Source organism: Mobula hypostoma, chromosome 5 (genome assembly GCF_963921235.1).
Source record: "Mobula hypostoma chromosome 5, sMobHyp1.1, whole genome shotgun sequence".
NCBI classification, from domain to species: Eukaryota; Metazoa; Chordata; class Chondrichthyes; order Myliobatiformes; family Myliobatidae; genus Mobula; species Mobula hypostoma.
Genome location: NC_086101.1, coordinates 78,342,744 through 78,369,751, shown reverse-complemented (window position 1 = coordinate 78,369,751; position 27,008 = coordinate 78,342,744). Strand labels below are relative to the sequence as shown.

Genomic DNA, 27,008 nt, shown 5'->3' with positions numbered 1-27,008 from the left:
ACATAACACTTGGCCCATCGTTTTCTCCAGCATTCTCTCATGGCTGATTTATTCTTCTCAATCCCATTCTCCTGACCTCTCCCTGTAACCTTTGACACAATGACTAACCTAGAACCTATCAACCTTGTTAAATATACTCAATGACTTTGCTTCCACAACTGTATGTGGCAATAAATACCACAGAATCACCACCCCCTCACCTCTGTTCTAAATGGACATAACTCTAATTCTGAGGCTGTGCCCTCTGAAACTAGACTCACCCATTACATGAAACACCCTCTCTACATCCACTGTGACTAGGCTTTTCAACATTCGATATGGTTGAATGAGATCCCGCACCCCTCAATCTTCTGACCTCCAGTGAGTACAGGCCCAAAGCCATCAAACATTCCTCATACATTTAACTTTTCCTAGAATCATTCTTGAGGACCTCGTCTGGACTCTCTCCAAATGCCAGCAGATCTTTCCTTGGGTAAGGGGCCCAAAACTGCTCTAAATACTCAGCCTGACCAATGCCTTATAAAACCTCAGCATCACATCCTTCCTCTTGTATTCTAGCCCTCTCGAAATGAACCAACTTACCAGCCAACACCAACTTACCACCAACTCAACCTGCAAGGTAACCTTTAGGAATCCTGTATGAGGATTCCCAAGAACCACACCCCCTAGATTTTTAGATTTTCTCCCTATGTAGAAAATAGTCTGCACCTTTATTCCTTCTGCCAAAGTTCAAGTCCATACCCTTCCCTACACTACATTCCATCTACTACTTTGCTCCATACTCCCAATCAAGGTCCTTTTGCAGACTTCTGCTTCCTCAACACCACCTGTCCCTCCACCTATCTTTGTACCACCTGCAAACGGAGCCAAAAAGCCATCAATTCAGTCATCAGAATCATTGAGATGTGAAGAGAAGTGTTTCCAATCGTCTGTCCACGCTAGTATGTTTCCTGTAATACCATGGTTTTTTATCTTGTTAAGCAATGACGCCCTGACAAATGCCTTCTGAAAATCCAAGTAGACAACATCCACTGACTCTCCTTTGTCTATGTTGCCTGTTGTTTCCTCAAAGAATTCCCACAGTTTGTCAGGAAGTTTTCCCTTTAAGGAAATCATGAAGAATTTGGCCAACTTTATCATGTCCCTCCAAGTTCCCCGAAACCTCATCCTTAATAATGGGACTTCAACATCATCCCAACTGCTGAAGTCAGGCTAACTGGTCTATAATTTCCTTTGTTTTGCCTTCCTCCCTTAAAGAATGGAGTGACATCAGAATTTTAGAACATAGAAATCTACAGCACATTACAGGCCCTTCGGCCTACAATGTTGTGCTGACCATGTAACCTACTCTAGAAACTGCCTAGAATTTCCCTACTGCACAGTCCTCTGTTTTTCTAAGCTCCAAGTACCTATCTAAGAGTCTCTTAAAAGACCCTATTGTGTCCGCCTCCACCATAGTCGCCGGCAGCACATTCCACGCACCCACCATTCTCTGTGCGGAAAAACTTGCCTCTGACATCCCCCTTGTATCTACTTCTAAGCACCTTTAAAACTATGCCCCCTTGTGTTAGCCACTTCAACCATCGGGAAATAGTCTCTGGCGATGCACACGAACAATACCTCTCATCATCTGGACATCTGTAATTTTCCAGTCCTCTGGAACCGTTCCAGATTCTTGAAAGATCATTGCTAATGTTTCCACAATCTCCAACTACCTCTTTCAGAACCCTGGGTGTAATCCATCTGGTCCAAGTGACTTACCCACCTTCAGATCAATCTGCTTCCCAAGCATCTTCTCTTTAGTAATAGCAACTACACTCACTTCTGCCCTCTGATACACTCAAATTTCTAGCATACCACTAGTGTCTTCCACAGTGCAGTCTGATGCAAGATACCTATCTAGTTCATCTGACATTGCCATGTCACCCATTACTACCTCTCCAGCATCATTTTCCAGTGGCCTAATATCCACTCTTGCCTCTTTCCCTCCCCCCCCCCCTTTATATATCTGGAAAAAGTACTTTTGGTATCCTTTTTGATAAGTTTGGGTAGCCTACCTTCATATTTCATTCCTTAAGGTTTTTTTTTTAGTTACCTTATGTTGGTTCTTAAAAACTTCCCAAGCCTTTAGCTTCCCAGTAAGTTTTGCTATAGGTCAGCCCATGGTGTAGTGGTGTCAACACTGGACTTTGAGGTGGATGGTCCTGAGTTCGAATCTGGCTGCAGTATCTGTGGAAAAAGACCTGGCAATCATCTTCTCTATCTTGCCATGAAAGTGCTGTGGACAACTACGCTGTCCATACGGTCACCATGAGTCGACGACGACTCAATGGCACTCAGCAACAGCAACAAGTTTTGCTATAGTATATGCTTTCTTTTGCTTTCTACTGTCTTTGACTTCCCTTGTCACCCACAGTTGCCTCATCCCCCCCTTTAGAATACTTCTTCATCTTTGGGGTGTACCTATCCTGAATTGTCCCCAGAAACTCCAGCCATTGCTGTTCTGCCATCGTCCCTGCTAGTGTCCCCTTTCAATCAACTTTGGCCAGGTCCTCTTTCATGCCTCTGTAATTCCCATTACTTACTGTATACTGATAGATCTGACTTTATCTTCTTCATCCCCAAGGGGCATGAATTGCACTGTAAATGGAAACTTTGGATAAGACAGTTTTTAAAGTGTGATGTCATTGATGATTGCTTAATATATCTTGAGAACCATTTGGATTTTTCATATTTTCTTTTCATTCTGGGTTACTGATGCTATTGCTTGTTGGTAATAATGTCTTGAAGTGTGGTTTGTAAGTATTTAATATTGGGCAAAGGAAGGAATGTTTGGCATGTTATTTGAATTAAACAAGTTAGTGTTCTTGTTGATATTATATTTCAGTCTCCTTCCCTGTAAGGATTTTCACATCCAAATAAAGTTACCTGCTCACAATCCATATTCAACTGCATCTTTATCCAAACACATTTCTTTGTTGGACAATATAAGGATCCTATTAGAACAGAATCCCAAGGCCTTGAGTTGTTGCTTGTAATCCTGCTGCACTGAGGGAACCATTAAAATCTTTGTGTTTTGCAATGTTTTTATCAGATTCTGATTGCTCTGAAGTTGCACTTGATATTTATCTTGTTTGTTTTTAATCTTTATTATTATAACTTCAAGTGTTCTTAAATAGCCACTTACTTTCGTCATAGAACAAGGATGTACAGTTGCCAGTAAGATCTGCATTCTAACTGGTGTTTCAATCAAATACAGACTGGAAACTGTATGCAAAGCTCAACCCTCATGAAGAATTTTCTTCACCTGTTACCTGAATAGCCAATTCCTTGATTTTTTTTTAAGCAACCTTAGCCCATAGAAACATGGCAGTCACTGGAATAGAGGGTGATTGAGGTAGAAAGACCTCAAAGTGCTATTCTGAAGGGGATGAGCAGGAGATGAACACCAGGTGCAACCTTTGCTGATTGTTATCTGCAGATGTGTTGACCAGATTTGTAGAGAAGGGCAGAACTGAAAACAACGTGACAGCCGCCCTTTCAGAGCAGAATGGCCTTCAAATGGGAAATGGTGCAAGTCGCATGGAAAATCTAAGCACCTGGCTATAGTTCTTCATGCAGCTAACTTAATTCATCATGATGCCTCCAAATCAGAGTTGAACTGTTCAGCTGGCAACAACCCTGATGAATCTGTGCAGGCATTTGTTAACCATCAGTCTTCATAGAGCACTTACCCAGGGGTGGAAGAGAATATCTGGACTTGTTTATCAACTTACTGGCCAAATATTCTCCACAATGAGGCCCCAGTTATTCTGTGCTCGCTATACTGGATTGGCTACATCCTTTGTATGTCCAACCCTAGAATTCAGAGACATACTGTAGGGAGTATTACCAGGTGGACAGAGGAAAAGATTCAAGAATGTGTGTAAACCTCAAAGAACTCCAACAAATCAATTCAATTCTGGAGACACTGTTTGGAATGCTTTCAAAATCGCCGGCTGGTGGTGCAGTGGCGTCAGCACTGGACTTTGAGGTGAATGGTCCAGAGTTTGAATACAGCTGGCTCCTTGCACACTTTCCATCTGTGCTGAGTTGAGCGTTGAGCTAGCAACTTGGCTTCATTTAAAAAAAAATCAAATGCTACAGACCATGACACAGTATTTATCAGAGGATCAGAGGTGGAGAGGGTCAGTAACTTTACATTCCTGGGTGTTATGGACCCATCATATAAATATTATTGCAAAGGAAGAACGACAGCATCTCTTCTTTCTCGGATCTGTGGATGTTCGGCTTGTCATTGAACACCTTGGCGAAGTTGTATAGATGTGTAGTAGAAAGTGTGCTGACTGGCTGCATTATGGCCTGGTATGGGAACACCAATATCTTTTAGAGCAGAACATCCTACAACAGGTAGTGGAGTTGGCCCAGTAATCACGGGTAAAACCCTCCCAACCATTGAACACATCTACATGAAACATTTGGGGTACAAAAGCAGCATCTGTCATCAGAGATCCTCACCACCCAGGCCATGCTCTTTTCTCACTGCTGCCATCAGGTAGAAGGTGCAAGAGCTTCAGGACTCACACCACCAGGTTCAAGAACAGCTACTACCGCTCAACCATCAGGCTCTTGAACAAAAGGGGATAGCTATGTTATCTGTTATTTCATGCTCATTATTTATATTCATTTGTATCTGCATTTGCACAGTTTGCACTTAACAGTTCCTGATGTTTGCAATTATTGTTCTATAGATTTGTTAAATATGCCTGCAGAAGAAGAATTTCAGGATTGTATGTGGTGACATTTATGTACTCTGATAATAAATTTTACTTCGAACTGACAAAAATGTCGCCTGATGCACCACAGGCTTAAAAAGGAGCAACAACTCCAATGCTTTCAAAAATGCTGCACTTTGCTTCTGGAAGCATTTTAATTTCAAATTGCATTCAAATCGAAGAGGGTGATCATGTAATTCCCTGTAACTGGGCAATATTCTTCTGAATTTTGACTCTGCATCGGAAATTCACATTTGGAGATTACCCATCTAACTCACAAATGGCTTCATGAATCATTAAAGATGATGTGTCAGAAATAAAGGCCTTGAATGAAATTAGTTTTCGAACAGCGAACTATCCATCCTTGTATATGATAGCAGTTTAGTCACAAAATTGGAAGATTTATCCTTTGGTGACATCACAGATTATCTGCAAAAATGAATTTCTAATTGTATCTTAATGGACAATTGCCTGATCTTCCAACAGTTGTTAATGGAACATGCGCTCAGTGACCTCTTTATTAGGTGCACCTGCACTTGTTAATGCAAATGGCTAAACAGCCAATCATGTGGCAACAACTCAATGTATAAATGTATGCAGACATGGTGAAGACATGGTCACTGCTGTAAAACGAGAGAGAGAAAAAAAAACAACAAACAAACAAACATGGTTGTTCAGACCAAACATCAGAATGGGGAAGAAATGTGATCTAAGTGACTTGACTGGAATGATTACTGTTGGCAGACAGGGTGATTTGATTATCTCAGAAACTGTTGATCTCCTAGGATTGTTCATGCACAACAGTCTTTAGAATTTACATAGAATGGTGCAAAAAAAACACATCCCTAGAGTGGTGGTTTTGAGTGAAATTTCCTTGTTAATGAGAGAGGTCAGAGGAGAATGGTCAGACTGGTTCAAGCTGATGGGAAGGTGACAGTAACTCAAGTAGCCACACGTTACGACAGTGGCCTGCAGAATAGGATCTCTGAATGCACAACACATCGAACCTTGAGGTTGAATGGGCTACTGCAGCAGAAGACCATGAACATGCACTCAGTGGCCACTTTATTAGTGTTGACTGTGCACTATATATATATATATATACACACAAACGTGGGAGATGGCTTTGACTGGTGGATTCACATTGCAGCAGGACAGAGAACCATGCGCAAGTGTAGACAGCAGATCAATATGGAGTGCTGGGGGGTTGTGTGGGGGTGGGGAAGAGTCATTGCTCTAAAGGAAGTAGATCCATACACTACAATTAGGTACAGGTTTGTTACTGACCAGTGAGTTAAACAGTGTCTATATAGAGGGCAAAGAATTGTGGAAAACTAAACAGTTGTTAAGGGAGAAGGAATAGTTTCCAGGAATAAATTATTTGGTTTAGCTTAGAAAATGTCCAATATGGATACAATATTTATATATGATATTTACATACTTATAATGAGTAATATAAGTATGTTAGGACTGATACAAGTGCTAACAATGTCACTGCACAGATTAATGCTCATAATTATAATTGTGATTGTTGGCAACTGTAGTCAGTTCACTTGTCAGAAAAATTGACTGCTCTGTTTGTACAACAGATTGGATGGATAACTCATTACTGTTTGTGACTTGAGGTAAGTTTGACAGTCTTAAGTTTTAATGAGTTGGGTTTCACAGATTGCAAAGCCTTGCCTTGTTGGCCATGATCCAACGGCAATATTAAGAGATTTGTGGAAACAAAATCATTCACATTGCTCAAGCTGGGAACAAATAGAATGAATTGTTGCCACAAATGAGGCCAATGCCACATTCAATTTTACCAGTTTTTAAATAGCCTATGTGTATGTGTTTTCTGGTGATCTGCCATCAGCATAACTAAGCCAAAAAAGGTCCCAAAAAAGGCACCATAAAAGCAAATGCAGACAAAGGCACAAAATTTTAATCTATACCAGCAGAGCCCAGAGAATATTGTCAATGTGGAACATGATAATCGTTTTGGTAAGCAAGCCACTTTATATGACTTACAGTTATTTGAGCATCGTCTCGGGGTTGATTCTGATGATCGAAGCGTGAAGGTCAATTGGATTGTCAGAAGTTGAGGCTTGTTGGCCAAAGCCCTGGGCCGACATGTCTGGAGTCTACTTGGGAGGTCAGAGGTCTCTGAGTCTGCTGGAGGCCCAAAGGCTTGTCCTGGAGTTGGAGGGCTCTGGGTGGTTGGGTTGATGGGGAAAAAAGGAAAGGGAGCTTGTTCTGTAGTTATTTTGTTGCTTCTATGTTTTTCTGCCGAGTGAGATGGGAACGCTGCGTGGTGACACGTGCGCTGCCTCCCTCAGTTAGCTGCTCCTGCATGGGAGGAGTTCACATTGTATAGGCAATGTGATAATAAAGTTCAGTTGAATAGCCTGCGGGTTGGCCTCTGCGTGTCTCTCTATACTGTCCCCCAATACCGAACAAAGCACCTGGCACATCCTCGGGTGGTGCTGGTGTTTACGCAAATGACACATTTCACTACGTTGATGTACATGCGATAAGTGAATCTGGATCACCTGATTCACAAAGTGAGAATGGATCATTCTTCAGAGCATTCAAAGTAATAGATGAGTGAAGAGGTCATGAATATATGACTTCAGTTCTTCATTGTTGAGATCTAGGATTTCCTAAGATCTGGTAGAGGTGCAGTAGCTAGATCTCCAGACGAGTTATTTGTGGAGCCTCTGACCTGGAGTGCTTCTTCACGGCATCTAAAGACCTTGTTGTGACACATCTTGACGTGAGGTACGTTGGTGCCACTAATCACCAATGGGAGGGATGCACTGAGCTGCAAATGCAGAAAAAAGAGATGAAAACAGATTAGATTTTCCTGAAGGCTTTGCTCACGGCTCAGACATTTTGATTCAGTAAATATGGCGGATGGCTAGCTGATAGTGAGACACATGCACCATGTGGATGCTTACAGCATTCTTGTCTCTGAGTCGAACTGTGCATTTCAGTCTCACTCTACAGTACTGTGCAAGTGTCTGAGGCACATGAATATAGCTAGGGTGGCTAAGGTGTTTGCACAGTACTGTATTTGTCAATGTGGAGCGGAGAGCGAGTTTGTAAATCTGGCAGGGGCAAAGGATGTTGGAATGGTGAGGGTGAGGGACAGCTGGCAGAGAAGGAGTGCCTGTGGGGGGTGGGGGGGTGGTTGGTGTAGGTACAGGCACACCCAGCGCTGGGACTCTAGGCAAGATCATTCTAATTCCAAACAATTAGTTTATTGATCATTACAGAATGTCTCTCAGGCGCTTCCTACTCCCTCCCCTCTCCCTTCCCCTTTTCCCTAACCACGATTCCCCTCTCCCTGCCCCCTTCCCTCTTTCTGTCTACAAGAGAGACCCATATCAGAATCAGGTTTATCATCACTCACGTATGTCATGAAACTTGTTCTTGCAGCACCAGTACAGCGTAATACATAAAATTACACAGATATTTAGGATGCCCAAGGCTTTTGCACAGTACTGAGTGTGGAAATCAAGGCTGGGAGTTTAACAGAACTGATCAAGGAATGTACGCCCTTTCAAAGGATATATTAGGCTGAGCCCTAAATACTGATGAAAGTGGTTATGACATTGAAAAGGGGATCATTCCTTGTGCTCTAGTCAATATCCTACAACTCCCATCATCACATTACTGTTTTTGGTAGCTTACCGTCATGATGAAGCCACTGTCAGGGTGGTGGAGCACCTTATATTACACCTGGGCCCAAACATCGATTTCTATAACTTTTGGTCATGTTCCCTGCACCCCCCCCCCACTCCATTCTCCACTCTGGCTCCCCTGTTACCTCATCCTCTCCTCACCTCCCCTGGTACACCCCACCCCATCATTTTCTCTCATGATCTACTCTCCTCTCATCAGATTCTTCCTTCTCCAGCCCTTTACCTTTTCTACCTATCACCTCCTAGTTTCTTGCTTCATTCACCCCCACCCCCACCAATCTGGCTTCACCTATCACCTGCTAGCTTGTACTTTCCCTCTCCCCACCTTTTTATTCTGACATTTTATGCATAATGTCTGTGACCACTCTTTGAAAAGTTCTACAGGCTATCCAGAGCTGTGAGGGCACTCTATAAAAGGAAATCTTCTCTATCTTTGTCCTTTATGAGCTGACTGGTTGCACCCACCAAGTCAGCACCAGGATTGATGTTTTTTTGGCACCAGTTGATGTATAACTTGAGTGTGTGTTCTGGTGATAATGAGCTGCGGAGGATAGACCAGAATAGATACCGGTATGCCTCTGCTCATACTTTGCATGCAAAGGGGAATTCTAGCTGGAGCTTGTCGATGGCCTTTTCTCTGTCATAATCTTCAAGGTAGTAGAGGTTCCTATTGTCTTGACTGGATCCCCACAATTTGTATCTTGGGTCATTTGATAGTGTTCATGAGGTAATATTAACCCGACTGGTTTGAGGGAGATCCCTGTTGACCCACTCTTTCTAATCGCAACAAGACTCCAAGCACATTCCAGGCCAACTATTCCCACTGATCTTGTGATTGAAGAGATTGCTGTTCAGGAACTTTGGCTAACAGATAACGGTGGTGGGGGGGGGGGGCGGGTAGCCATTGGGGTAGTTTGCCTATTGGGATGTCCCGAAGACAGTTGGGAGGGCAATGGCCAGCACCTGGCAATATCCAACAGTTTTGGTGTGGTATTGAATGGGGCATCCCCATTTCTTGCTCCACTGTTGAGGTAAATATTTTTGTTAATGTTAGCACTTTATTGTCAGATTCTAGTTGCACTTTTGAGAATGATGGGATGGGCCATACACAGACCAAGTGATCTTGATTACTATAGACTTGATGTTGACTCCTAGATTTTTGTTTAACGCCAGGTACTTCATTAGTATGTTGATGGTACCACCTTGTCCCTCTTCAATGTAGTCAACAACGATGTCCCCAGAAAGCTTTGAGCAATAAGGAATCAAATGTGTTTCTAACACTGCTTGGGAGGTTTGCTGTTGATTTGGACTTCCACAGTGTTATATGATACAATTTTAACCCCAGGGTGTCTGTCAGTCAATCAAGTTAATACCCAAACCATATGATAGAAAACATAATTGTAGAAGGATGTCAAATTGCATAAGAAATACTTAGACTCAGTTGGAAGTACTCTTGCCTTTGGGTCAGGAGGTTACTGGTTCAAGGCCCACTCCTCCCAAGCCCTAGTCATATAATCTAGACTGACACTTTAGTCCGGTACTAGGGGTGGGCCTCATGTTGTCTTTTAAAACTGATGTTAAATCCAAGCTCCATCTGCTTTTCGTATGAATGATAGCAATTCCAAGATATATTCAAAGGATCAAAAAGATTGCACCATGTCCCAGTCAAAATGTCTCAACTGACTAATAAGATAATTCATTTAATTGCCACTTAGGGGCCATTGGTGAAGCATCAACCTAAGCAACAACTAATCACACCAAATTAATTTAAACTGCAATAATTACTATAAATCAAAGTAACAGCCTAGCCAAGTATAAACCTTCCATTTCATTCTTTGAGGGTTGAATAATTACAGATGAGTGTGTTTACTGTGATCTTTTTCATTTGGTATATCTGGGATATCCATATTATTAGTTTTGCAATCTTAATACATAGAGATGCTGGCATCTCTGAAATAAATTAGTTTGAAGATTATTTTATTTCATCCCTCCTGAATCATTAAATGTCACACATGGCCTGAAAGGGTAGACAAGGAAAGGTGAAGTTTGCCTTGGGGACTGTATCTTGAATACAAGAAAGTTGTGGAACTCTATCATTTTAAAGGTGGTGCCATTGTATCTCCTTTCTGTTTACTGAAGTGCTTCTTCTCACCCTGTAGGTAAGTGTTTCACAGAATGTATCAAACCAAAATGAAGCTGGAGACATTCGTTTTCCCTCTGACCTGCTGGAAACATAATCTAACTGCAGGCAGGAATGGAGCGAATTATAAGGGTCATTGGTGCATCTGCTTCAGGCTTTGGGGTGTTCTCAAAGCGGTGTATAATTTGGGAGAATCAACCTTTTAGCGTGCAGTGAGCTGGAAGGGAAAATATTTATAATAATGTTCCCTGCCCCCAGGAAGCCAAAAGCTTTTGTCTCCTCATCTGCTGATGGTAAAGAAAACATGTCCTTGCGTTAATCATCCCTGACAAATGAGCAATTGTATCTTTACTTCATGAATTTGTCAGTTAATTTTATGGGCATGGCAGTGAAGCAGAGACCACATTATTATAATGGTGTCAGACTGAAGCCGCAGTGTAGGGGGGGACTGGAAGAATCAGGCTGTTTAAAGCCAGTGAGGCAAAGGCCACATTATTGTAAGTATCAGTCTGAAGCCACTGGGTGAGGAACTGGGCGAATCAGGCTGTTTTTAAAAACCAGTGCGGCAAAGGTTCTATAATACTAAAATGGATTTGACGTTTCTGCGTCTCAACCCGAAAAAATGTAACCAGTCAAATTACTCAGAATCGGAGCCTGAGGTAACACTGCAAGAAATAGAGCTTTAGAGGTGGCTGATCCTTTATAACAACTTTGTTGTTTAGCTGGCTAAGTCAAGAGCTGCCTTGGACTTGGCTTCCCACCCACCTGCCTGCTATTTCTAAGGTTTAAGGCCCCCGCCCCCAACACTACGAGCACCAACCTCTCAGTTGTCTGCCAGCAGCCCATGTGCTCGACTTGACATACTGCCAAGCAAAACACCGTCTCTGGTAAGCTTGTCAGTCAGCTGCCAAAGCGAATCGGCTGGACTGTTTTGATGTGCCTTTGAAAGAAATTCAATCCTTTGTTCTGCGGCTAATGCAGGAAAAAGTCATCTGCTGAAAGATGAGTGTCTTGCATGTAAATTTCTGTCACTAAGTTGGAGGACCAGATGTCTAGCAAGGGTGTGGGATGGGAAGTGGGTTGTAAAAATGTAAGCTGGTTCTAACTAGCTCCAGTAGTGATTGGTTCTTAACTGGATGTGCTTCCATCCTCTCAAAAGATTACTCTTTTCTTTTTTTCATATAGGTATTTTTTTACTAAAGAAGGCGGCAACTCATTGGATATCTGTATGTGCAAGCCCAAGGCAAGCAATGGAAGCCCAGCCTGGATTGGCCTGGGTCTTGCTTCTGAGCCTCATTGCTGAGTGTTTGAAGTTGGTCCACTCTCGGGAATTCACAGTGAAAGATATTATCTACCTCCATCCATCAAGTAAGAAGCAGAAAGTCACATTACTCTGGTTTGTGTTGCTAACTTTACAAATGTAGGTGAATATCGCTTTTAGTGCAGAGACAAAATGAGATTGTTGCAAAACTTCTTTGATGTAACAAATAGTTTTCTGCAACTAGTTACAGTTCCTTATGCTGCAAGAAATATCTTTGTAGAGGTACATAGAACAGGGAATAGTACATCATGGTACAGGCCTTCTGGGCCACAATGTCAGCTGCCCCTTTGACATACTCCAAGCCCAATCTAACCCTTCCCTTCCACATAGGCTGCTGTTTATTTTTTTTTGCATCCATGTGCCTATTTGTGCAAATAGTAACCTGTTAACTTTTCAGGTCAACGACCCTTCCTCAGAACTGGGAGAATAGAGGCTTCTAGTTATTTTTGTGTTTGTGTTTTTGATTATTTCTGTGTCTTTTCAGAATGCCGGAATACGTTACGCTAGATGTACGTGAGCTTTGGTATAATTGAACGAAGTGAGCATGTTAGTATAGGGAATCCATGCATTATCATGCATGTTCAATCGGACTCCAGTGAACGTATCCTTAACCTCTAACACAGTGCTGGAGGAACTCAGCAGGTCAGGCAGCATCTATGGAGAGGAATAAACAGTCAATGTTTATGGTCAAGACCCTTCAGCAGGACTGGAAAGGAAGGGGGAAGATGCCAGAATAAAAAGGTGGAGGGATGGGGAAGGAGGACAAGCTGACGCGCGATAGGTGAAATCAGGTGGGTAGGGGAGGGGGATGCAGTGAGAAATTGGGAGGTGATTGACAGATGAGAAGGGCTGGAGGAGAAGAGAGTGGACTGTGGGAGGTGGGGTAGGAGGAAGGGCACTAGAGGCTTCTAACCCCTTCCTTTCCAGTCCTGATGAAGTGTCTCTGCCCGAAATGTTGCCTATTTATTCGTCTCCATAGACGCTGCCTGACCAGATCTCCTCCAGCATTTTGTGGGTGCTACTCTGGATTTCCAGTACCTGGCGAGTCTCCTGTGTTTCCTAACTTATAAGGTGAATGTACAGTCTATTTTGAATAAAACTTTAAGTAAATTAATGACTGTTCCTTTTCTGTCCAGCACTGATCTATATTTGTGGAACTGACACCTTTACATTTTATAACAAGGGTAGCATTTAATAAATCATATAGTACCTTCCTGTTCACATTCCTCAGCCAAAATCCAACAGTTACAACTTTGTGTTGCTGTTGTCTGGTTTGTTTGTTTATTTGGTGATTACAGTGCAGTGTAGGCCCTTCCGGCTCTTCAAGCCATGCTGCCCCTCAACCCCACAACCCCAATTACCCCTAAGCTAATCACGGGACAATTTACAATGACCAATTAGCCTACCAGGTAACTGTTTGGACAGTGGGTGGAAACTGGAGCACCTGGGGGAAATCTTGGGTGTTCTACTGGGAGGACATGCAGAACCGCACCTGAATCCAAACCCCAAGCACGTGCCACTGTGGCACCCCAACAGGGTACGTCCTTCCTGTGGAATGCTTGGGTTTTACTACCAACAACGCAGGTCCTGATTCAGACCTATGGAGAATGCAGCTTGTTCTGGAGTGACAAGTCAGACTGACAGTTCATGGAAATAATTTGGAAGATGTGTAGCTCGGGTGGTTGATGGTTGGGTTGAGTTGTTCTCTGACCTTGGTGATTTATTTGCAAATGTTTCGTCGCCAGATGAGGAGACATCATCAGTGTGCTGTGGATTGTGGGTTGTCCTCCGAATGCTCAGCCATTGCATACTTTTCAATCATTTCACACCACAGTCAACAGCGCACTGACGATGTCTCCTCGCTCGATGCTGAAATGTTTGGAAGGTCGAGTGACAGTTCATGTAATGATGTAGCACTTGGCCCTACCCGTCCAGCAGCCTAGGTATACGAGGTAACACGGGTGGGGGAATAGTGATCACATTGTAGTGTACTGTGCCTGTCAGATCCAGGCCTTAACAACCTGCATCTCCTTCCGTTCACCCAGCATGATGGGAGGTCTAACAAGCAGAGTTTTGCACTGGGGAAACTCTGCCTGACTTGCTGTATTCTTCCAGCATTTTGTGTGTGTGTGGTGTTCAAGATTTCCAGCATCTGCAGAATCTCCTGTGTTCTTCATCTTCTGTTTTGTTGCCGAATTTCTACTCTGTTCTCTGGCTTATGAACTCCAGTTAGTGAAAACAATTTACCTCCCCCACCCCACCCCCCTACTATTTATTAAACCAACTAACAATAAAGAACCAAAGTATTCCTCTGGCTCAAATAGTCAAGGTTAAAGATGTTATGTTGGGCTGATCTAACGGTTCCCTTTTATTTTCGATACATAGAAAAGCATTCTGCCCTGTTTTTATGTGGAGAAGTAGCCAGACCCAGTCGGATCCTGCTGATAATGATGTGGCCGAGATTAGAGAGCTCTGGACCACAGCTAAAGAACTGATACTTCATTGTGTGCATTCCCATCTTGTAATGCTGCTTATCAAATCAGGGAGAGAACATTGAATAATAATACCTTAGTGCTGTGAATTTAATATTAAAGTAATCTTTGTGTGTGTGTAGATTAAGCATTCTTGTTCATTTAAATAACTAAGGGTATGAGCTGAATCATCTGCAGACAAAGGAGATGGTGATAGACTTCAGGAAGACTGAACCTGCACTGCTCCCTGTTACAATTAATAATGAGGATGTGGTGAGGACCTACAAGTACCTGGGGGTGCACCTGGATGACAGACTTGAGTGGAGCACCAACACAGAGGCTGTGTACAAGAAGGGCCAGAGTTGCCTGTACTTCCTGAGGAGACTGAGATCCTTTGGAGTATGCAGGCCTCTCCTTCACATGTTCTACCAATCTGTTATCACCAGCACAATCTTCTATCCGGTGGTGTGCTGGGACAATTACACCAACACGGGTGATGCCAACAGACTCAATAAACTGATTAGAAAGGCTGGCTCTGTTATAGGAGTCAAACTGGGCGCACTGTGGTAGAACAAAGGACCCTATGGAAGATCCTGGTAATTCTGGACAATGTTTCTCATCCTGCATGCCAACTTGGCTGAACAGAAGAGCACTTTTAGTAATAGACTAAGACAACTGCGCTGCTCCAAAGAGCTCTATATGAGGTCATTCTTACCCTCGGCCATTAGGCCCTATAATGAGTCAACCTATAGCCAGGGAAGTGATAACCCCTTCCCGTTAGACTGTTTGTGGTAACTTATTTTTTATTCTTCTTGTTTCTCTTTTAATATTTGTATATCTGTGCACTTGTAATGCTACTGTGACACTGTAATTTCCTTTGGGATCAATAAAGTATCTAATTATTGGTTATGTGTAAAAGTACATTAATTGCATGGGTCATCATGCTACTACGCTACGTGTGTGCCTCACGTAAAGACAAAGCCAGACTCCCATTTCAGATTTCCATGTCTTCCTTTGGATTAGTTCAATGTTTTGAAGTTGCAAAACCTAACACAGCTTACTAATTCAGTTTTGGTCAGATAACTGTGCTGGAATTCTTGGAGGGTAGATCCTATATCCTGGACCAAACACAGGCAGATAAGGCTAACTTGGACGGGAAGGTTAACTTGTAGGTTGAGTCAGTGGTGAGGAAGGCAAATGCAATCAGAGCATTCATTTCAAGAGGTCTAGAATATATGAACAGGGATTATAAGGCACTGAGGCTTTATAAGGCACTGGTGAGGTAGTATTGTGAACAGTTTTGGACTCCTCATCTAAGAAAAGATGTGCTGGCGTTGGAGAGCTTTCAGATGAGGTTCTCAAGAATGATTCCAGGAATGAAAGGGTTAACATGAGGACCATTTGATGGCTCTGGGCTTGTGCTCGCTGAAATTTAGACGAGAGTGGAACCTCACTGAAAACTTTCGAATGTTGAAAGGCCTAGACAGAGTAGATGTGGGAAAGGATGTTCCTCAGTGTGGAGAGTCTAGGACAAGAGGGCACAGCCTCAGGATAGAGGGGCGTCCATTCAAAATAGAGATGTGGAGAAATTTCTTAACCCAGAGGGTGGTGAATTTGTGGAATTTGCTGCCACATGCAGCTGTGGAGGCCAGGTCATTGGGTGTATTTAAGGCGGAGATGGATAGGTTCTTGATGGGCCGTGGCATCAAAGGTTACGGGGAGAAGGCTGAGAGGGGGGAAATGAGGATCAGCCATGATTGAATGGTGGAGCAGGCCTGATGGGCCAAATGGCCTAATTCTGCTCTAATGTCTTATGGAATCTTGGCCAGCGTGGACCAGTTGAACCCAAAAGCCTGTTTCTCTCCTGTATGATTCATTGATACAAACCTGCCCCTTCCAACTTCCTTTATATCACTGACAGACTTCAGAGGCTGCCTTTGTGCCCATGGTGGCTCATCAGGGCAACCCCATGCTCACTAACTTTCCTGAAACTTGTCTTGGGCCAGGTTTATGTAATACCACTGCCAGAGGTGTAGGTTGGGAAATGTGTTGTTATGCAGCAGCAGTACAATTCAATTCACAATTTAAAAATTGTAAATTACAGCAAGTGCAGAGGGGAAGAAGCTGTTCCTGAATCGTCCCCAATTGTCCTCAGATTCTCCCTGTTGTCTCTGCATAAGACACAATTCACAATGCTTAATGAGCCTAATCTGCATGTCTTTTGGACAATAATAATTTCTTGTACTAGTAAACATATTTGTGTCTTTTAACATTTTAAAGTGGGTTACTAAACCAGATTTATGTACAGAGGAACCTTGGAGTCCAAGTCCATTGATTCCTCAAAAGTAGCCGTGCAAGAAGTTAAGAAGGATAGGCCATGCTTGCCTTTCTTGGTCTGGGTGCTGAGTATAAGAGAAAGGAAGTAATGTTGGAGCTATATTAAACTTTGGTTGGGCTATATTTGGAGTATTATGTGCAGTTCTGGTCACTCCATCACAGGAAGGATGTGTAGGCTTTGGAAAGGATGCAGAAGCAGATATTGGGATACAGGAGAGGCCTGTTCCCACAGTGCTATTCCCTGCACTATATTTTCTTTCCTCTTCCCTCTCTCGGAATGTCCATGTCATTTCTCTTTCATTCCTTCACCACATCTGTACATATTCTCTCTGTTTTCTGCCTATCACCTGTCACATCCTTACTTACCTCCATTTGTTCTATGTGGGAAGAAACTGGAGTATCCAGAAGAAACCCATGTAGTCACTGGGAAAACATGCAAACTCCACAGACAAAGGACAGGATCAGAACTAGTTCACAGGAGCTGTGTGAGGCATAACTGCGCCACCACTTCTGAAATGTTTCCAGCCAGTCAAAAACACACTTTACTACTCCCGGTGGACGAAGGCCTAGCTGTTGCCATGTGCTGGACCTGTGATTGGCCAAGTATGAATAAAAACCAGGAAGGGTTGATTATCTTTTCATTGTTTTTTGAAGAAAGCAATATGTTTTCAACAAGTTGGACCTCTGGAATTCCCAACTCAGCAGGATGTGCCTTTCTTGTATCGTCACACAGCCAGGATTTAGAACACGATCGAAACTGTAGCCGAGTGTGAGATAGGAACTCTAGTTCTCTTTAGCTAGTCCCACTTCCATCCCTCAAGGAATCTTGCTGCTATCCTTGGAAAAAAGTCCAATATTTTTCTTTTGGTGCACCTTGCTCTTTTATTTTGTAAGTATTATATTGTCCTAATATAGTTAAAGAATAAAAGCCAATTGCACTCAGCACTATTACAATTACAAACATTTTAATTCTGAATTCCCATTCCAACATGTTAGTCTATGGCCTCCTCTTGAGCCAAGGTGAGACCACCTTGTATTCCATCTGGTTAGCCTCCAACCTGATGGTATGAATATTGATTGCTCCTGGTTTTAAAAAATATATTCCCCCTCCCCTTCCTGTATTCCCCACTCTGACCTGCCTGTTACTTCCCCCTGGGTCCCCTCCTCCTTCCCTTTCTCCTGTGGTCCACTCTCCTCTCCTATTGGACTCCTCCGGTCTTTTTCCTTTTTCACCCACCTGGCTTCGCCTACCAGTTAGATGTTCTCCTGTTGCCTATTACAATTCTGTTGGCTTTGGACATCAGACTGGTGTTGATTATTTTTGGGAAAGTGCTTTAGTATCCTGCCCTGGGAATGTGATTCTAATTTCACGAGTGACCGGATATAGAGAGGTTTCAGTTGTTCAGTGCCTGTTTTCCTTTGTACGTTATTTATTCTTGAGGGACTGTACGTCTGAAAGCAGAATCCAGGGAGCTCATTAATCTCTGTGAAAAAGAGTCAGAGCTTCTGACACAGCTGCACTGACTGTGTGAAGTGCTAAAGTATTGCCATCTGCTTTGAAGTCCTGATGAAGAAAATTCCATAGCATCTCCGAGGAGCTGCAGCATTCCCCTATGACATATCAGACATGGGATCAGCTAACATAATCAAATAGGCTGCATTCACACAGAATGCCCAAGGCTTCGTTGTACTGAATAATTCCTCCTCCTCCTGATTTTTATTTTCCCATATTGGGGAGTAATTGCATCTCAGTTTTTTTTTAAGCTATGGGGCAGGGGACAAAGGGACATCTAAGACTCAAAAACAAGCCCAGATTCAAGAGCTTGTATAATTATTGTATTACCTGCATAAGTACAGCTGGATTGGCGATTCCATCTAAAGTCTGCATAATTGATCAAGCCAGTCTCCGATTTGCTGGCAAGTTCTCAAGGCTAGTGTTGTGATGGTTGTGAGTATCGATGATTACATTCAATAACGGTGACTCTTCCCACCCTAGAGAAGCTGGAGCAGGAGTATCACTTCAGACTGATCTGACTTTGGTCTTCCATTCTAATTGACGATATACAAATCAGAGAAGGGTTTGCTGAGAGAAATGGAACGAATCTAAAATAGCATTTTTTTTTTGGAGTACTTTAATTGTCATTATCATGCTCTCTGTGGAGATGGTGTGACCTAACATGTGAGTAATCTTGCTCGTCAAGAATCTTCCCATCTCTCGTACTTCACTATACCATTCCTTTCAACAACACCAGGTTTGGAAGATCTTCAAGTTCTCTCTACATGGCGCACATAAATGGCAGATGTGAGCTTAGTTATGTTATCTGCCGATAATAAAGCGTTTTCTGTGGCTGCCATAAAAAGGACAAGATTTTACTGGCAGTCATGGCACTCTGCCCAAGAGAAATTAGATTTTTGCTGCATGAATTAAACGTACAGTACTGAAATATATTGATGTTGTACTCCACTCCTGAAATTGTTTGATTGTACTTGAATGTAAGGAGAACAAAATAAGTGTTACTCTGGATCCAATGCAGCAAAAAAAACCTCAAAAGATAAAGAACACAATAATAAAAAAACAACACACACAATAAATATAACTACACAAGACAGCTTGTAGAAAGATAGATTGCATGTCCATCAAGTGATACTAGGCTGTACAGAAGATGACAGGAAATAATACAGTAGTGCTGGAGGTGTTGATCAGATTTGCTGCTTGGGGAAACTAACTGTTTTTGAGTCTGGTGGTCCTGGCATGGATGCTATGTTGCCTCCTCTCTGATGGGAGTGGGACAAACAGTCTATGGGCAGGGTGTGTGGGATCCTTCATGATGTTACTGGCCCTTTACTGGCACCTTCCTGTGTTGTTGGTGGCTGGTAGTCTGGTGCCAATGATGCGTTGGGCAGTTTTGACGACCCATTGTAGAGCCTTCCTGTCTACCACAGTGCAGTTTCTGTAGCAAGCAGTGATGCATCTTGTCAGGATGCCCTCTACTGTGCATCTGTAGAATGATGTGAGTATAGATGTGCAAATTCCAGCTCTCTTCAGCCTCCTCAAAGTAGAGGTGTTGGTGAGCTTTCTTGACTGTGTAGGATGTGTTCTTGGACCGTGTGATGTGCAGTCCCAGGAGTTTGAAACTGCATGCAGTTTCCACTGCTGTGTTGCCGGTGTAAAAGGGGGAGTGACTGGGGGTGTGATTCATTAATGCCAAATGGAACTGAAATGTGGAATAATGAGCAACTGTATTGCACATTTAGTGCTGGCAATTAAAACAAGCTCCTCTCCTACTGCTTTCAAGATGTTATATTAGAGGACAGAAATTGATACAGCACATGGAAAGTTTGAAAATTCAATTAATTCTCAGAAAAAATTTATTTCCCCCCCCCCCCATTGGGAGAAACTCTATTGTTGCCATTCTCTGAGCAATGGAGTAGTGTATAGTCAAAGAAGAGTCAATCTCGCTTTGGATTTAAATGCAAAGTATTAATTGCTCCAGAGAGGAAAATCAATTTAGTGTTATATCACTAAAGGTGAATTCTATCCTGAATGTTAATTCTTTGGGATTGTTTTACTTGCATTGTGTATAGCATTAATGTTGGCAAACAAGTTTTAAAAAATATATATATTATTCAGCATTTCAGTCACTTTGAGCGTGACTGGAACTTGTCTTGAAATGTAATTCAACAGAGTATAAGGGATTTGCTTTCTCCCTACCCCCCAGCACTATGCATATCTTGAATAATGTAGTCACTGTCTTCAGAAGATATTTTGTTCAAATTGTTTGGGGAAATCAGTACATATCATTCTTTTCCGTCCTTTAGAATATCATACAGCAGCAATGTCATCTATTTTCAGTGCCAAATGCACTCTTGAATCCACTTTTGAGACTGATCGGATGGATTATACTGTTCCATTCACAGCATGGGTGGGTGGCAGAGTCGAGCAGCTTCTACTGCTTATTCCAGATTGGGCTGAAATGCCCAGGAAATTCAGAGATCATGGATACCTGCTTTCTCATAGTACACTTTCACAATACTTTCTAGGCATCACATTAAAAGATAAACTTCAGACCCAGGTGAGATCCTGCCAAGAAAAAGACAAACTCCATGTCTGGGAAGGTGTTCATTTCTGATATACGGCAGTAGGTAGAGTCTGGTGCAGTTAGTGTGATATGTTGGTGCTGGAGGGCATGGTGACACTGCGGGCTGTCCCCAGGACAATCCTTGGACTGGGTCATTGGCACAAAACAATGCATTTCACTGTTTGTTGCAATGTCCATGTGACAAATAAAACAAATCTTCTTTAACCTTTCATTCTTTCAGTTATCTGGTATGAATAGGGCCTTTGAAATAGGAAGTGCTGCTTGATCTGAGCCCATCTTTCAGATTGAAAGTAAAATGGATGTCTCCAGCCAAATGGGGTGAACTGAGAGTAAAGATGGTTCCTTTCTCTACCTTGCCAAAGTCAGTTTTAAAAATTGGGTAGGTGGGGGGGGGGGCGCGGTGAGGCAAAAGAATTGACCATACAATCTATCAATCTCACTGTTTTTTAAAAAAACATGAATTATAAGATAACTAGATCCAGTACTTCCTCATTGAGAGTCAATAGTCAGTAGTGATCAGAGGTGACATCTCACCGACACAAGCACACTCCCCCACTCCTTACACAGCAGACCATGTGACCAAGTACAGCTCGGGCACCATCCATAAATTCACCAATGACGCCACTGCTGTTGGCAGAATTTCAGGTGGCGATGAGGCAAACAGGAATGACAGAGGTCAACTGGTTGAGTGGTGTCACAACAACAACCTACTCCAAATGTTCTCAACCTTTTTTATGCCCCGGTCTGCTATTATTAAATAAGGGGTCTGGACCCCAGGTTGGGAACCCCTGCTCTACTCAGTGTCAGCAATTCATTGTGATTTTTCAGGAAAAGGCGGTCAGGAAAACTTACTTAGCTAGTGGTGGAAAGAATGAGCAGCTTCAAGCTCCTGGCTGTCAGCATCTTGGAGGATCTGTCCTGGACCCAACTTCTGGATGCAATGCTGTAGTTGATTAGGAGTCTGAAGAGATTTGGTGTGTTACCAATGACTCGAGCAAGTTTCTACAGATGTAGGGTGGAAAGCATTTTGACTGGTTGCATCACAGCCTAGTATGGAGGTTCCATTACACAAGATTGCAGGAAACTGTGGAGGGTTATAGACTCGGCCAGTTCCATTATGGGCATAACCCTCACCACTATCGAGGGCATTTCTAAAAGGCAGTGCCTCAAGAAGATGGCATCCATCACCAAGGATCCTTATCATCCAGGACCTGCCCTCTTCTTGTTATTTCCATCAGGGAGGAAGCCTGAAAGCCCACACTTAACGATTCAGGACAGCTTCTTCCTCTCTGCCATCAGATTTCTGAATGGTCCATGAACACTACCTCATTATTCCTTTGTGCACTTTACTTATTTTGTAATTTACAATAATATTATTTCTTTGCGCTGTACTATTGCTACTAAACAGTGACTTTCATGTCATATGAGACAGTGATAATAAACCTGATTTAGATTCAAAGATCATCGCACATCTTGAACAAGACTTTAATTCACTTTCTCGAATCTGTGTATATTATGATGTTCTACAAACTTGGCCTCCTGGCTCTAACTTCCTTTCCTAATTGTGGTACCATAAATGGCTTCCTCTCTCTTGGTCTCCAGGAGTCAGGAGTCTTCCTGTCATTCAGAGGCAGGAATATTTGCTGATGTGGTAGAGAAGACAGAAGTGACCGATGTACAACAGTAGGAATTGAAAGCCTCTTGAACTTGCTCCATCGCTTGTCAGATCATAACCTTCAGCACTGCATTCCTCTTTACCTACAATGACTTTACTCCTCTTGCTTAACAAAAGTCTATCTATGTATTTCTGCCTCAAAAATAATCAGTCACTACTTCCACTGCTGTTTGGGAAGAGTTCCAAAGACTTGTATGATGTCTCAAGAGAAAAGTTTCGCCTCATCTCTTAAGATAGGAGTTCCTAACCTTCTTTATGCCATGGACCATGAACTGAGAGGGTCTGTGGACCCCAGGTTAGGAGCCCCTGACTTAAAATGTTCCACACTCTTCATTATTTTTAAACGATGACTTCTAGTTCTAGATTTCCCACAAGAGGAAACATCTCCTCTACATCCACCCTGTTAAGAAGCCTCAGAATCTTAAATATTGTAAACAAGTTCCGTCTCACCCCGTAAACTCCAAAAAAATATGTAACAGCTTGTTAACTTGAACTTTACAAACCATTCATTTTCATTTTTATCAACTGTGTTGACGTTTAAATGAACAAAGACTAACATGAAATATTCTCTTGATAAGTGACCCTTTTTCTCTCGCACTTTGTGGATTGTCGTGAGCCTGACTTCACAAGATTGTGTGTAACATAAGATATGGAGTGGGTCTTAACTTTTGTTATGGAATTTACAACTATAACGAATGGATATCCAACACCATTGCAGAACAGTTTATTCAGGCTTTGATAAGTACATGAGAAAGTGTTATGGGGAGCAACAGATGCCCTTGCGTATTTAATCAATTTTCCTGGATCTACCTCCATTCAATGCAGCTTACTTTGTGCCAATGATGCTCTTCCCTTGCTTTGTACAGTGAATTGCAAATTTTAGTTGATCTGTGCTCTGTTCTAAGTTATATAGACATTTATTTATCTCATGAGAAAGGAATCCTTTACTGAAAGTAGAACTTCTAAACCTTGATGCAGTCTGGATAAGCAGGCTGAAGAATGAGTAATGAGAAAGTCTTCTGAAATATAAAGACCTCATTAGGAGTTGGTGCAATAATATCCGATCTTCAGTACAAGAAAAGTTTTGAAAGCCTTATGCTAATGACATTTTTAAAAAAAAAGAAATTGTCCCTTTTGTCTTATTTCAAGGAAGTGAGTGCAGAAAACTCACAGGCAGGTTCAATGTGGTTTTTGCTCTGTGTTTGTCTATGCAACCTTCATTAACCTGAATGGTTGAAATTGAAAATGTTAGTCTGGAAAGAAATGACCAGAGTTTCAGTGCCAGCCCAATTCCACGTCTCCCACCTCTCTACTTGGCTTGATCCACTCATCATCCTTCACCTTCCCAGCTGTATCAGTAGACAAATAACCTCAGACCCCCATTTCTACTTCCCCATCTCCTCTCGTACTCCTTTCTGAAGCCTCTCCATTTAGTCAATACTGCATAAATAGAGGCTTTTCAGCTCAGGTCCATGTTGTCCTCTGTGCCCACTCATCTAGTCCCAATTTCTTGCATTTGGCCTATATCCCTCTGAGCCCAACTTCTCCACTTACCTATCCAAGTGCTTCTTAAATGATACTATTGTACCCACCTCAGCCATTTCTGCTGGCAACTCATTTCATATACTCACTACCCTGTGTGTGGGAGAAGTTGTCTCTCAGATCCCACGTAATTTTCCTCCTCTCACATTAAATCTGTACAGGTGTCCCCCACTTTTTGAACGTTTGCTTTATGAAATCTCACTGTTACGAAAGACCTACATTAATACCCTGTTTTCGCTAACAGAAGGTGTTTTCACTGTTACGAAAAAATCAACGCGCCATAAAAGGCACCGCGCATCCCGAGCAGCTGCTCTCCCCCGGATTCGGAACGGCATTCTTGCCGGCATTGCTTAATCACGTGCCTGTGAGCAGCCGTTTGCAAGATGAGTTCTGTGGTATCGGAAAAGCCTGAAAGAGCTCGTAAGGGTGTTACACTTAGCGTAAAACTAGACATAATTAAGCGTTTTGATCGTGGTGAACGAAGTAAGGACCAAGTGAGTTTGACTTGTGGAAGCTGACGAAGATGATGTTGAAGAGGTTTTGGCATCCCATGACCAAGAACTGATAGATGAAGAGCTGATGCAATTGGAAGAGGAAAGGATAACAATTGAAACCGAGTTCAGTAGCGAAATGAACGTGAAGCCACTGCGTGAGATTTTCGCTGCAATGATAAAGTACGACTTTAATGTCGAAAGGGTACGTCGGTTTAGGGGATATTTGCAGGATGGTTTGAGTGCTTACAAAGAACTGTATGATAGAAAAATGCACGAGGATCAGCAGTCAAGCAAGCCTTCCACATCAGATGACGAACCTCGACCTTCGACATCGAGGCAGGCAGTCATAGGGAAAGATGAGCTGCCTGCTCTAATGGAAGCAGACGACGATGAGATGACACCCCAGTGACCCACCACCCCAACACCCGGGCCATGGACAGATACCAATTTGTGGAGAATGCAGCAGTAGCCGGCTATCTTCAAGAAAAAAGCCGAAATAAACATGCTAATTAATTAGGTGCCGCCCCACACGTAAATGTCGGCCCAGGTCAGAGGCAATGCAATCGGCGCTGTGTGCCTCCTGGCTACCGCTGGACCCCTGTATGCTTCACGGCAATGTATCGGTTGGCGGCCTGGAGCGTGGGGCCACTGCACCACCCCAACCTGCGACGACTTAGCCTAACACACCATCATCAGTGTGCTCTGCGCTGTCTTCCCAATTCCGGTAAGTGATACTACACCGTACATACATTACTTCTACTTTATATCGGCTGTGTAATTTTACGTGTTACTTGGTATGATTTGGCCTCTTCATAGCTTAAAGGTTACTGGAGCGCGCTTGCGCTGTGTTTTTGCCGACGCGCTTGCGTGAGATTTTTGCTTCGGCGGACAGTGCCAGCAATGATTGTGGAAAAGTACTTCTACTTTATATAGGCTGTGTATTAATCATATGATTCCTGCTTTTACTATATGTTACTGTTATTTTAAGTTTTATGTGTTATTTGGCATGATTTGGTAGGTTATTTTTGGGTCTGCGAACGCTCACAAAATTTTCCCATATCAATAAATGGTAATTGCTTCTTTGCTTTACGACATTTTGGCTTACGAACCGTTTCATAGGAACGCTCTACCTTCGGATGGCGGGGGAAACCTGTACGCCCTAGTTTTGGTGTTCCCTACCCAAAGTAAAAGGCTCCCGTAATTTTAAACACTTCTATAGGATTGTCTCCCTTTCTTCTACATTCCAAGGAATAAAGACCTGTCTTGGTCAGCCTCTCCCTATAGATGAGGTCCTCCACTGGCAGCATCTCTGTAAATCTTTACACACTTTCCAATTAATAATGTCTTTCCTAAAACAGGGGGACCAGAACTGTACACAGTACCTCAAGTGTGTAAGTTAGCAATGATTTTACAGCTGCAACGTATTATCCCAACTCCTATACTCCGTGCCCAAATGAAGCTCAGCATGCTGAATGACTTCCATCACCCTGTACTGCTGCTTTTGTTGGGGTGTGGTCTGGCAATACAAAATATAGCAAAGTTTAATTTCAACAGCAACTAGTCTTCAGATCTGAATATAGATTGCAGATTGAATTTAAAATGCAGCTCAGAAGAACGCTCTTCCTGGAGCTGTACTTTGAGGTTAGTTGCAGACCAGGAAATGTCTGCATATGCGTGAAGGCAGTAGACACGCCATTGACCTGAGATGTCTGCATATGCATGAATGCAGCTCAGGCAGCAACGATTATTACTTATTTTGGGTGTGTTAGTGTGAAGATCAAGGTCTTTGAAGATTATATGCAACTCAAAAGCATTATGTGTGCATTGTACTGATAAACACTATCCTGCTGTTACCTTTGATCTTTAGCATATAAAAATGTGATGGGATGTAGGGACTCCAGTGATGCCTGCTTGTGCTGAATAAAGATTTCTAAATCCACCAGCTTCAGTGTCTCTCTGGTGACTTTGTTCTCAGTCACAACACTTTGAACAAACTAGGTCATTTTCTAGTGCCCCACTGTTCATAGTAGAAATGGCTTGCTAGGTTGGCTTTCCGAAATCTGATGTCCTAGGATTTTGACCTGAAATGCTGACAATTCATTCTCCTAGCAGTTGCAGGTCAACCTCTGAGATCTTCCAGAAGATCATTTGTTGCTCCAGATTCCAGCATCTGCAGTCTCTCGTATCAACCATGTTCCTTTAGCTCAATGTGATACCATTCTGTGTTTTCAGATGTGTGTTACTGGACAAGATCCACTCTTGCAGCTATGGTATCTAGGTGTTCAGATGGCATCAGATCCTTGGTCATCCTGTAAGAATGGACACACTGTATTCTTTCTTCTCCCCGCCCCCCCCCCACCCTTTTTGGAAAGCTTAGAAGTAAATTGATCTTGGAACATTAATATTGCAAATTTTCTTTTAGAATATAATTTAGCAAGGGCATTGAAGAACATAGCAGCAG

At 42.6% G+C, this 27,008-nt stretch overlaps 1 protein-coding gene across 3 annotated transcripts in view; it reads left to right on the top strand.

The window, feature by feature from the left end:
- The window catches only part of lypd6 (LY6/PLAUR domain containing 6), a 292,378-nt gene that overhangs the window by 240,795 nt on the left and 24,575 nt on the right, over nucleotides 1-27,008 (top strand). For all 3 annotated transcript variants that reach the window (XM_063047534.1, XM_063047537.1, XM_063047535.1), the window contains exon 2: nucleotides 11,793-11,975. In XM_063047534.1, coding sequence (XP_062903604.1) covers nucleotides 11,858-11,975 — 118 coding nt within the window. In that variant the 5' untranslated portion in view covers nucleotides 11,793-11,857. The remainder of the gene's footprint in view (nucleotides 1-11,792; nucleotides 11,976-27,008) is intronic.